At 36.3% G+C, this 11,700-nt stretch overlaps 4 protein-coding genes across 4 annotated transcripts; 1 reads left to right on the top strand and 3 right to left on the bottom strand.

The window, feature by feature from the left end:
- Positions 1-911: 911 nt before the first annotated feature.
- LOC125607137 (secreted RxLR effector protein 161-like) lies at positions 912-1,688 on the bottom strand. The gene has a single exon (XM_048776960.1). It carries the CDS (start codon positions 1,686-1,688, stop codon positions 912-914), a length of 777 nt encoding a protein of 258 aa, XP_048632917.1.
- A 2,837-nt stretch (positions 1,689-4,525) lies between these two features.
- On the bottom strand, positions 4,526-5,449 carry LOC106409797. Its single transcript, XM_013850357.1, has 2 exons — positions 4,864-5,449; positions 4,526-4,683 (listed from the first exon to the last, which is right to left on the bottom strand). Exons 1-2 carry the CDS (start codon positions 5,447-5,449, stop codon positions 4,526-4,528), a joined length of 744 nt encoding a protein of 247 aa, XP_013705811.1.
- Positions 5,450-6,857: 1,408 nt separating this feature from the next.
- On the top strand, positions 6,858-9,798 carry LOC106420066 (cytokinin riboside 5'-monophosphate phosphoribohydrolase LOG3). The gene is made up of 7 exons (XM_022715947.2): positions 6,858-7,202; positions 7,506-7,603; positions 7,802-7,832; positions 8,278-8,377; positions 9,142-9,212; positions 9,312-9,455; positions 9,530-9,798. Exons 1-7 carry the CDS (start codon positions 7,080-7,082, stop codon positions 9,581-9,583), a joined length of 621 nt encoding a protein of 206 aa, XP_022571668.1. The 5' UTR covers positions 6,858-7,079; the 3' UTR covers positions 9,584-9,798.
- A 520-nt stretch (positions 9,799-10,318) lies between these two features.
- BNAA03G17060D lies at positions 10,319-11,407 on the bottom strand. Its single transcript, XM_013860887.3, has 4 exons — positions 11,136-11,407; positions 10,844-10,955; positions 10,696-10,761; positions 10,319-10,613 (listed from the first exon to the last, which is right to left on the bottom strand). Exons 1-4 carry the CDS (start codon positions 11,294-11,296, stop codon positions 10,521-10,523), a joined length of 432 nt encoding a protein of 143 aa, XP_013716341.1. The 5' UTR covers positions 11,297-11,407; the 3' UTR covers positions 10,319-10,520.
- Positions 11,408-11,700: the final 293 nt, after the last annotated feature.

Genomic DNA, 11,700 nt, shown 5'->3' with positions numbered 1-11,700 from the left:
GAGCATCCTATTTAAAGTCAGAACTTAATTTTAGCATATGTATGTTGGATTTTAAATATTACACTGAGTTATGTCAAACTTTAATAGGCGAAACTATACATTTTCCCGTGAAAGCTCGCTACAAATAGGTCATATACAAATGTAATTCAATATAATTATTAAATTTCCGTTCTAATTAATTATAGGAGTATCACTTAAGAAAATAAATTAACTATAACAAGTAGTAGATGTACTAACATGGAATTTCTATTTAATCCTAAAAATGTGTTCTTCTAACTCTCTTATCAATGATCATTACACAATGGATTTCTTAATAACATATTACTTGTTCTTCTTCCAAAATAATTGGATGTTGTTTTTTTAATTTTGCCAAGAAAAAAAAAACATCTGTTGAGAATTAACATCTGTTGAGAATTAACTCATGTTACCAATTATCTAGCTATTGTTGAATAAGTAGGGATAAAAGAAGGACTGATTTATTATATATGTATTTTCTTCTTGGTGTGAGTCAACGAGAGAGAGAGTAGCTTTATGTTTTGTGTGAAGAGTATAAGAGAGTAAGAGAAAGATATAATTATTATTGCTCATCTAACTTTTACAAAAGGGAGAGAAGTACTATTTATAGATGGGTAAAGTCGGTTAATTCTCACCAACTTGGAAGAAGAAGACAAAATCACCAAGAGGTGATGGGTGACTGTTTTTACAGATGAAAGACATCTGTTTTCCTTTGGATAATCATTCTTTTTATAATTATCTTTTTAACACTCCCCCTTGATTATCCAAACTTGTATTACGTAGTGTCTCGTTAAAAACCTGGTCATGGAAAAACCCATTGGGACAAAAACCATGACAAGGGAAAAAGAGTACACTGCCGTAATCTCCCCCTAAAAGTAGTGGACCTAGCTTCCTTGTTACAGGTCACGCAAATGTCGCATTCCGATACCATAGACGTGTTTTCGGAATATTGTAGTCGGAAGAGCTTTGGTGAACAAGTCAGCTGGATTGTCGCATGATCGTACATATTCGATGTCCACTTCTTTATTTTTCTCGAGCTCCTTTATGTACGAGAAAAATCTCGGAGGGATGTGCTTTGTCCTGTCGCTTTTGATGTAGCCTTCTTTGAGTTGAGCGACACAAGCCGAGTTATCTTCAAATATTTTCGTCGGCTCTTTCTCGTTGACTATTCCGCTTGATTCTTGTATGTGGTGACTCATTGACCGAAGCCACACACATTCTCGACATGCTTCGTGAAGCGCAATAGTTTCTGCATAATTTGAAGATGTCGCAACCAGAGTTTGTTTCTGGGACCGCCAAGAGATCGCGGTTCCACCAATTGTAAAAACATAGCCGGTTTGCGATCGAGCCTTATGAGGATCTGATAAGTATCCTGCATCTGCAAAACCAACTATACCAAACTCGGGTTTTCTAAAATACATTAACCCTAAATCAACTGTACCTTGAAGGTAACGGAATAAATGTTTTATTCCGTCCCAATGCCTGCGAGTAGGAGCAGAACTATATCTCGCCAGTAGATTAGTAGCAAAAGCTATATCTGGTCTGGTACAGTTTGCAAGATATAACAGCCCACCGATAGCACTCATATAAGGTACTTCTGGACCTAATATCTTCTCGCTATCTTCGCAGGGCCTAAAAGGATCACTCTCAACATTGAGAGTTCTACCAATCATTGGAGTACTCAAAGGAGTCGCTTTGTCCATACGAAAGCGTTTCAATAACCTTTTCGTATAGTTTGATTGATGCACAAATATTCCTTCTCGGAGATGCTCTATCTGGAGCCCAAGACAAAACTTTGTCTTGCCGAGATCTTTCATTTCAAACTCCTCTTTCATATGAGTTCGAGCATCATCAACCTCCTTTTGAGTTCCAATTATGTTCAGGTCATCAACGTATACAGCAATGATCACAAAGCCAGATGACGATTTCTTTATAAAAACGCATGGACATATCGCATTATTAACATATCCTTTACTCAAAAGATATTCACTTAAGCGATTGTACCACATGCGTCCGGATTGCTTTAATCCGTAAAGTGATCGCTGTAACTTGACCGAGCAAATCTCCCTGGATTTTTCTTTCAATGCTCTTGGCATTTTCAATCCCTCAGGGAGTTTCATATATATATCGTTATCCAACGATCCATACAAATATGCAGTCACAACGTCCATGAGATGCATTTCAAGATTTTTAGACGCCGTTAGGCTCATCAAAAATCTAAACGTAATTGCATCCATTACCGGGGAATACGTTTCCTCAAAATCAATTCCCGGTCTCTGAGAAAAACCTTGGGCAACTAATCGGGCTTTATATCGTGTTACTTCATTTTTCTCATTTACTTTTCTCACGAATACCCACTTATACCCAACAGGATTTATATTCTCAGGCGTTATGACTATAGGTCCAAAGACATTTCTTTTATTCAGGGAGAGTAATTCAATTTGAATGGCCTTCTTCCACTCCTCCCAATCATGTCTTTTTTGACATTCTAAAATGGACCTTGGATCGGGATCATCATTTTCATGATCGATCTCTTTGGACACAGAAAAGGAGAACATTCCATCAATATCTTTTATCTTATTTCTGATCCATATCTTTTCATCTCGGGCGTAGTTGATGGAAATCTCATACTTTTCTGTTCCCTTCTCGTCATCTGGATCATCTTTATCTATGTCTTTATTCAGACATTTTTCAGTATCAGGTTCTTCTAGAACCTTACTTTGTTCATCCAATTTCTTTTTCTTTCGGGGATTTTTATCTTTAGAACCCGCTGGCCTCCCCCTCTTTAACTGAACCTTAGGTTCATTTATTTTATTTCCACCAGTTTGTTCCTTAGGAACATCAACTCTTGATGGAACATTTTCAGCGGGTATACATGACTTCGTCACCCTTCTCGTATCTGTGAACGCATCTGGTAACTGGTTTGCCAAATTATGCAAATGCACAATTTTCTGAACTTCCAGCTCTCTTTGATTCGTAGGAGGATCAAGGTGTAACAACGACGGTGTACACCAAGTAAGCTCTTTAGGAATTTCTCTAAGTCCTCCCCCTAATGCTGGAAATTCATCCTCATTAAAATGGCAATCGGCAAATCTTGCCGTAAACATATCACCAGTTACTGGTTCCAGATACCTTATTATACTTGGTGACGTATAACCCACATAAATTCCCAATCTCCTTTGTGGGCCCATTTTTGTTCTTTGTGGCGGAGCTATCGGAACATAGACCGCACACCCAAAGACACGGAGATGGGATACATCTGGCTCTTGCCCAGATGCCAATTGTAAAGGGGAGTACTTATGATATGCACTCGGTCTTAGCCGAACCAGTGCAGCCGCATGCAATATAGCATGACCCCATACAGAAATTGGGAGCTTTGTTCTCAAGACTAACGGTCTTGCAATCAACTGCAACCGTTTTATCAATGACTCAGCCATGCCATTTTGTGTATGCACATGGGGAACTGGATGCTCCACATCAATCCCCATTGACATACAATAATCATCAAAGGCTTGCGATGTAAATTCACCAGCATTATCAAGCCTTACTTTCTTAATGGCATATTCTGAGAACTGCGTTCTCAGCTTTATTATCTGGGCAATGAACTTTGCGAAAGCCGTATTTCGTGTCGTCAAAAGAGACACACTTGACCATCTAGTAGATGCGTCAATCAATACCATGAAATACTTAAATGGCCCGCACGGTGGGTGGATCGGCCCACATATATCACCATGTATTCTTTCCAAAAACACTGGTGATTCATTACCTACTTTTGCTGGTGATGGCCGAGTTATAAGCTTTCCTTGAGAACATGCATTACATGTAAACTCGCCCGTTTGCAAAATTTTTCCGTTTTTCAACGGATGGCCATTCGAATTTTGCACTATCTTTCTCATCATGACTGAACCAGGATGTCCTAGCCTTTCATGCCATATTTTAAATGTATCAGTAAACTTCATGTTTACCACGGCATAGGACTCAGTCATGGTTATTTTTGTACAATATAGTCCAGAGGATAACATTCTTAACTCTTCAAGTATATGTTTTTTCTCGGACTTAATGCAAAGAAATTCAATGCCATCTTTACTCATAGTCTCAATATGATATCCATTTCTTCGGATATCCTTAAAACTTAACAAGTTTCTATGAGACTTGGGGGAATACAATGCATAACTTATTTCAAATATCGTTCCCCCTGGCATTGAAAATTTCGCTCTTCCAGAGCCCATAATAATCTTTGCATTACCAGATATTGTACTTACGCTTCCAGCGTAATTTCTTATTTTGAGACTGGAGAAATATTTCTTATCTTTGATTATTGTGTGCGTTGACGCACTATCTGCCAAACACAAATCTCCATCCATAGTCTCAAAGTTTGGCATTCTTTCTGAATTTAAAATATTCATAAAACATATATTATTAAACATTAAACATAACAAACATAACATATATCTTACAACAAAATATATAGATACTATAATACAGTCTACTTATATCACATCTATTTATATTACTCATCGATATTCTCTGGTTCAACCAGAAAGTCTGATACGTCGAGATGAGTATCATCGTTTAAACCATGAAAGGATGGCCCAGGTTCATCAGAGATGAAGTTAGTTTCACCTCTTCCTTTCTCTTTTCCCTTTTGGGATTCTCTATACAGATCGGCTAAATGTTTTGGTGTACGACAGGTACGTACCCAATGACCTTTCATGCCGCATCTGTAGCAAACCGTTCCCGTTTGCCTTTTATCATCCTGGCCCTTTTCATTCCTTTCATTTTCGTGGAAGTCTTTATTATTTCTTTCATCATAGGGACGGAATCTTCTTCCTCGTCCTCTTCCACGACCATGATAACGGTTTCCACCACGTCCACGACCTCGTCCTCTCCTATTATCATAACTGGATGATGCAACATTCGCTTCAGGGAATGGAGCAGATCCAGTGGGACGAGCTTGATGGTTTAAAGTCACGAGTTGATTATTCTGCTCCGCTACAAGGAGGACTTGCATCAACTCCGAGTAACGGGTATATCCACTCACTCGGTATTGTTGTTGCAGGATTACATTTTCAGGATGGAACGTGGAGAGAGTTTTCTCGATCATATCATAATCACTTATTTTCTCTCCACATAACATCATCCTCGAAGTAATTCCGAACATCGCGGAATTAAACTCACTAACACTTTTGTAATCCTGGAACCGGAGATGGATCCACTCGTGTTTAGCTTTCGGTAAGATCACATATTTCTGGTGATCGAACCTCTCTTTTAAAGATTTCCAGAGGTCACAAGGATCCTCTTTCGTAATATATTCATCCTTTAAACCATCATGGATGTGGTGTCGTAAAAATATCATGGCTTTAGCCTTTTTCTCATCCGACACCGTTTTTGAACTATCGATGGTTTCCAAAAGCCCGTTTCCTCTCAGGTGCATTTTTGCACCCACTGCCCAGGTCATATAATTATTTCCCATAATATCCAGGGCATTAATTTCGAGCTTTGTCAAATTCGACATGATAACTGTATTCATAGAATAATATATATAGTTATAGTAATTACAAGAATTTAAATGCGTAATTTAAATGCAGAAATTAAAGGCATAAAATAAAAGCATAAACTTAAATTGCAGAAATTTAAATTGCAGAAATTTAAATTGCAAGAATTTAAATAGCATAAATAAAATCGGGAGGCTCAGCCTACCACATGATCCGAGGAGTCATAGACTACCATATTGATCATTTTTCAAAGTCCGAGGAGACATGGTCTACTATTTTGACCTTTTTATTCACGGAGGCAAAGCCTACCACGTGTTTCTCTGATCGTGAAGGCATAGCCTACCATAACGATCAGTCGGGGAAGGCAGCGCCTATCATCCCGAACGGAGAAGGTCCAGCCTCTCACTCCGAAGCAATAATAAAATTTAAATAAAATAAGTATATTAAAATACATAAATTTAAACATTACCTCGGTTGGTTTAAGAACTTTTCAGATTAATAAACTTCAGTTGATCAGAGCCTCGTGCTGATAACGTGTTGAATAAGTAGGGATAAAAGAAGGACTGATTTATTATATATGTATTTTCTTCTTGGTGTGAGTCAACGAGAGAGAGAGAGTAGCTTTATGTTTTGTGTGAAGAGTATAAGAGAGTAAGAGAAAGATATAATTATTATTGCTCATCTAACTTTTACAAAAGGGAGAGAAGTACTATTTATAGATGGGTAAAGTCGGTTAATTCTCACCAACTTGGAAGAAGAAGACAAAATCACCAAGAGGTGATGGGTGACTGTTTTTACAGATGAAAGACATCTGTTTTCCTTTGGATAATCATTCTTTTTATAATTATCTTTTTAACAGCTATGTCCTTTTTTGTTATTTTTAAATGACCTAAATAGCAGATCGATGCTGCAACTTTGCAAAAATTTATCGTTGTTCTTCCATTTAATAATGTTTTCGCTATGATATTGTAGCTCTATTATATTTTCATGATTGAATTATTTTTATTTATATATTGCAGTGATATAAAGAATTAACACAAGGGAGAATTTAGCCACGCGTGCCAACATGAGCTGTATGTGTGGGTGGTGATAGACGCGCGTGCCTCAATATCTCACGTGTAAATAAAGACAACAACATATTTCTTAGGTGTTTAAATATTTTCTCATAAAAATTAAACGTTTGGTATTTAAATACCACATGTTTCTTTGGGAGGGGGGAGGTTTTCTATATTTTAACTAAATTCATTTTCCTAATAATATTGCAGTACCAATCAAGTGCCTACTTTCAAAATAACAAATAAAAGTTTAATGTTTAAAAATGACTAAATTAAATCGATGACCAGCATGACGAGAAGACACACTATATAACAACAATGGTTGTGCCAAGAAGCATTAGTGGTGAAGATACACTACAACTCCAAAAATAGAGTTTGTGAGCTTTCAGTCAGGTTTCTTTTACACTCGTTTCTTGAAATTAGATTCTTGTACTCAAAGAAACCTTAAAACTATTTACCTTTTCTCTTTCCGGACTACAAAGTTAGATTTATCAAAACTTAGAGCTCGGAATCAATGGAGATCAAAGCTGAAACGATGCAAAAGTCAAAGTTCAAAAGAATCTGTGTCTTCTGTGGAAGCAGCCAAGGCAAGAAGAGTAGTTACCAAGATGCTGCTGTTGATCTCGGCAACGAACTGGTAATCCATGAATTTCAACTTATTGGTAGGTTTTGAGACAAGATGATATGCTTCTTTGGTTTCATTGTGTTCTGCAAAACCTTTTCGGATTTTGATAAAACATGTTCACAAGATGTTTGTTAATGTTTAGGTTTTTCAAATTCAGAGCATTTTTCTTTCTTCTTTGGAACGTGCCAACTTTAGAATATTCTGGTTGCTACTTTGTTAAATGGGTTTGAGAGTCTCAAAGCTTCAATATTGTTTTTTTTATTATCCTTTAGTTTAGCAAATCTAGGGGTGTAACTATGTTTTTTTGTTCTGCAGGTTTCAAGGAATATTGATCTAGTCTATGGAGGTGGGAGCATAGGATTGATGGGTTTGGTTTCACAAGCTGTTCATGATGGTGGTCGTCATGTTATTGGGTAACTTTCTTATAGTCAAATCACTTAAAAACTATATACTCTGTTTTAATCTCTTCTCTTAACAACTTAATGATCTTTATGGTTAAGATCATACAACAGAAAACTGTCTTTTGAGCTTGTGATATAACTAAAGTGTTGGGTTATGTTGTTGATTACTTCAAACTAAACCTCTTTTGTCATCTTGTTGTCACTCTACAGAGTCATTCCCAAGACCCTCATGCCCAAAGAGGTATGAACTTTTAAAGTTTTTTTTTAAATAAACATTATTATTTGTTTATTTTTGACTCTTAAGTTATGTTTTCTTCTCTACAGACTCCCATTCAAACCCATTTTAATCTTCAGTCTTTGCTTCTGTTTTACTCTTTTCCCTATTTATTATAATCACCTTTACTTGATTGAGTAGTTTATCTTTTCTACCCCCTATTTTTTTTCCTTTAGGTATCCTAAAATAAAATATATGAAGAAAATTATTAGAAAGATGTTAACTAGAATAAAGTTTTGTAAAACAAAATGTATGTAAGAGATTTCAAAAACATCCAAATATCGATTACTTGCATAGCCATCATTGCTTTTGCCTGTAGAAGAGTCCAAAGTTGCTTTTTCCCTTTAACTGCTTTTAATTATTACTTCCTTTTATTTTTCTAAAATTTGGTGGATGCTCTTTGTTATGGCAGTTAACTGGTGAAACAGTAGGAGAAGTAAGAGCAGTTACAGGTATGCACCAAAGGAAAGCTGAGATGGCTAAGCACTCCGATGCTTTTATTGCGTTGCCAGGTTTTGTTTTAAACCCCATCCTGCCAAATTATCAAATAATATTTTGTTCCTTTGCACAAAAGTAAATATTTATAAGTTCAAATATTGTTTTTTTTCAAACAAAGTAATGATGATATAGGAAAACTGGTCAAACCTGAAGGGTTTCGTATAAAAATAATGAATGAGAGAATTCAAAGTCTTGAAGAACAAATATTTATTTGGTCACAAAAATAGACTGATTTTGCAAAAGAGAGAAGAAAAAAATTGGTAAAAAACATGATTTCTTGGTCAAGCTGCAATGCAGTGTGAAAGCTACTGTGAAAAGTTTTTCCTTTATTTTTTAAATGCAAAAATGTAGAATCATAAAAGTCACCATACTCTTAAAGATAAAGGCCTTGACACATCAACATCTGGCACTTAAAATTAGATATTTTTTCTCTCCTCTTTACTCAGCTGATTGCTCTGCTTTTTTTTTTAAACATAGCGGTACTCTGTATGGCTTGTGTAGTCTTGCTGTGACCAAAATTTTCCTTCTTGCCCATTTCAAGCTAAGAGACAAAATCTGAAACAGTCCCACAAATAGCATTGCCCACACTGAATCTGAATGATCCTGCTTTAGTAATCATGTTGACACCAATGTACTAATTGTTACAGAGATGGAGAAGAATACATCATTTGGTTTTTCTTGTATACATAACACACTATTGACTTGACCATGTCATAATAATAATTTAGTCTGATCTCTTTTAACAAAAAAAACCTAAAGTGTAGTGTGGTAATTACAGGTGGCTATGGAACCCTTGAAGAATTGCTTGAGGTCATAACTTGGGCTCAGCTTGGAATACATGAAAAGCCGGTAAGAAAACAAACCCTCTTTCATATTTTCAAGAAAGATTCAAACTTTTAAATGAAAATTCAAGAACCCAAAATCACTAAAACAATTTTTTTTCTGCAGGTGGGTTTGCTCAATGTTGATGGATACTACAACTCTCTGCTCTCATTCATCGATAAAGCCGTGGAAGAAGGATTCATCAGTCCTACTGCTCGTGAGATCATCGTCTCTGCTCCTAATGCTAAAGAGCTTGTGAAGAAACTAGAGGTAATTAAAGTAAAATCGAGTTGGATTGTTTCTGCATTTCACCATAATCTCAAACATTGTTGTTGTTGTTGCAGGAATACGCACCTTGCCATGAAAGTGTTACGTCTAAGCTTTGCTGGGAGATGTGACGGATTAGAGAATGATCAAGATCAAGAACTAATATATCTATTATAAATATTTATATATAGATATGAAAAAATGTCTAGAAGATTTTCATGGTTTTGATCTTACTAAAAAAGGAATAGATTCTGTTTAGTTGGGGTAAAGTTTATGTAAATTATTAGTACTAGTACTAAAGTCTTTTAACTCCAAACTATAATGTCTTGACCTGTTTAAAGTTGAATCTTATCGGCTAAGTGAAGTCTTGTCACAACAAAATAGTGACACACGTGGAATGTTGAGGCAAAGTTAGATTAAGTGGTTGAGTTTGGTGTGAATAGATGAAGTTGAAACCTAACTTATTATAGGTTGCAAGTTAAGATAGGATAATGATGATGATGCACATAAAGGTGTGCAACGGATACTTCTCCACAGTTTCAGGAGTTTGATAGAATGATAGTTGAGTAACAAACAGTAAAAATTAGTTATATAACCATATCAATCAATCAGTCACTCAAATCAACAGGAAAAATGTACGACTTACACTTCTCCACAGTTACAAGCTAGACAAATCACAGTGAGGTATAAGTGCAACAACAACCTTCACAGCATTCCTTCATGAACTACAATGTAGCTTTCACCTACTATCACGAGCAACTATGAAGGTACCATGATGCTTATTACGAACATGAATGGCTTGAAACTGTTATCATTATTTAGTATCTATAACTTAAAGGATGTAAAGATAACATAACACGATCCAATACTATGACAACAACAGATGATTTCAGTGAATTGAATTGTAGGATGTATTATCTCAATACAAGGTGATGAAAACGGTGGTGTATATTACAGTTATTGCTAGTACATGTTCCAAGAAAGAGCCTACAAATCGTATAGGACAACTGTTATACATGAGCGAAAACTAAAGACAGGAGTCTGAGGATGTCTATCACGAAAACTAATCTAACGGGGTGCCTGTCTTGAACGGCACTTTAACCTTGAAGCTTCCAGCTCTTGTTTTAATGTCTCTATCTCACCGAGCAACGCCGCATTTTCCTAAACCCAAGAGAGCAAAAAAGTAATGAGCCACAAGCATCCAATATTATAAGGAGTGTCGATTGGGAAATGGGAATGTCACCTTATGTAATGAATCTAGCTTTTGATTGAGAGTAAACGCGTTTCCATTCCCAGATGACTCTTTCATCTGAACAAGAAAAAACAATGCTCTAAAAAAAAAGAAGAAGTCTTTCTCTGACTACATGGAGGAGGAGCTTAGAGAATAGTACCAGTGCCAGCTCTGTGTTACATTTAGAAGCCTTCTCAGCTTCACTGTCAAACATTCTCCGCCATTCTGCAGATTCATCCATTGCTTCCCTATTCGCCAAATCAAACTGTCTCCTACACACCAAATATAAACTATCACCAACCATATAAACACAGCTGAGCTACAAAAAATCAAATCAAAGGAAACTTAAAACATAAAGTCTGAAACTTTAACGAAACTAACGAACCCTTTTCACAAAATCCCAACACTAGTAGCAAGACAACCCCTGAATGGAGAAAAGAGAGGAGGAGAACCTTAAGCGTTCTGTGTCATCAGACGATAGAGTGTAATCGATAGTCCACAGCCTTAAGTAAACAGCGACGCCAAGAACAAGAGCTAGAGCCAGACCCACTAGTATCGTCTTTCTCTCAGATCCTCCCGCCATCCTTCCTCCTTCCCTCATCAGAGGCAACATTCCCGACGATTTGATTGTTTCCGATTGAGAGAAGTAAAGACGGTTCTGTCAAACCGGAGATTTATTTCAACTAAATCGTAATAGAACCGGTTCGGGCAGCTGTTTGGATTCGGAACGTTGTTCTTTAGGTTCTATTCGGGTTATTATGTTTGGATCGTTTCGATTAATACTAACTAGATTTTGACCCGCACAACCGTGCATGTGTTTATTTCCACTTTATAAACATATAACATTATTATTGGTATATTTTTTTATTAATCCCTTATATACTAAAGCGCAAGTCGCATCACCAATCTAAAGCTGACATGTGAAAAATCTATTTTTCAAAAAAAAAATTGGAATAGAAAACAGTCTGAAAAAAAAATAATGCTTAAAAGAAAAAAATAACAGAAACCATAGAACAA

This window comes from Brassica napus, chromosome A3, assembly GCF_020379485.1.
Source record: "Brassica napus cultivar Da-Ae chromosome A3, Da-Ae, whole genome shotgun sequence".
Taxonomy (NCBI): domain Eukaryota; kingdom Viridiplantae; phylum Streptophyta; class Magnoliopsida; order Brassicales; family Brassicaceae; genus Brassica; species Brassica napus.
The sequence above is the reverse complement of the archived record's forward strand: the minus strand, read 5'-3'. Positions and strand labels throughout refer to the sequence as shown.

What these genes read in the sequence shown, in the direction of transcription:
- LOC125607137 (XM_048776960.1), bottom strand. Translation starts at nt 1,688, where the DNA reads ATGATTGGTAGAACTCTCAATGTTGAGAGTGATCCTTTTAGGCCCTGC.
- LOC106409797 (XM_013850357.1), bottom strand. Translation starts at nt 5,449, where the DNA reads ATGCACCTGAGAGGAAACGGGCTTTTGGAAACCATCGATAGTTCAAAA. An exon ending in TGGTGGAAACCGTTATCATG is followed by an intron (nt 4,684 to 4,863) that starts GTCGTGGAAGAG and finishes CAAAACATTTAG; the next exon opens with CCGATCTGTATAGAGAATCC.
- LOC106420066 (XM_022715947.2), top strand. Translation starts at nt 7,080, where the DNA reads ATGGAGATCAAAGCTGAAACGATGCAAAAGTCAAAGTTCAAAAGAATC. An exon ending in TTGATCTCGGCAACGAACTG is followed by an intron (nt 7,203 to 7,505) that starts GTAATCCATGAA and finishes TTTGTTCTGCAG; the next exon opens with GTTTCAAGGAATATTGATCT. An exon ending in GGTGGTCGTCATGTTATTGG is followed by an intron (nt 7,604 to 7,801) that starts GTAACTTTCTTA and finishes GTCACTCTACAG; the next exon opens with AGTCATTCCCAAGACCCTCA.
- BNAA03G17060D (XM_013860887.3), bottom strand. Translation starts at nt 11,296, where the DNA reads ATGTTGCCTCTGATGAGGGAAGGAGGAAGGATGGCGGGAGGATCTGAG. An exon ending in GATGACACAGAACGCTTAAG is followed by an intron (nt 10,956 to 11,135) that starts GTTCTCCTCCTC and finishes TTTGGTGTGTAG; the next exon opens with GAGACAGTTTGATTTGGCGA. An exon ending in GTAACACAGAGCTGGCACTG is followed by an intron (nt 10,762 to 10,843) that starts GTACTATTCTCT and finishes TTTCTTGTTCAG; the next exon opens with ATGAAAGAGTCATCTGGGAA.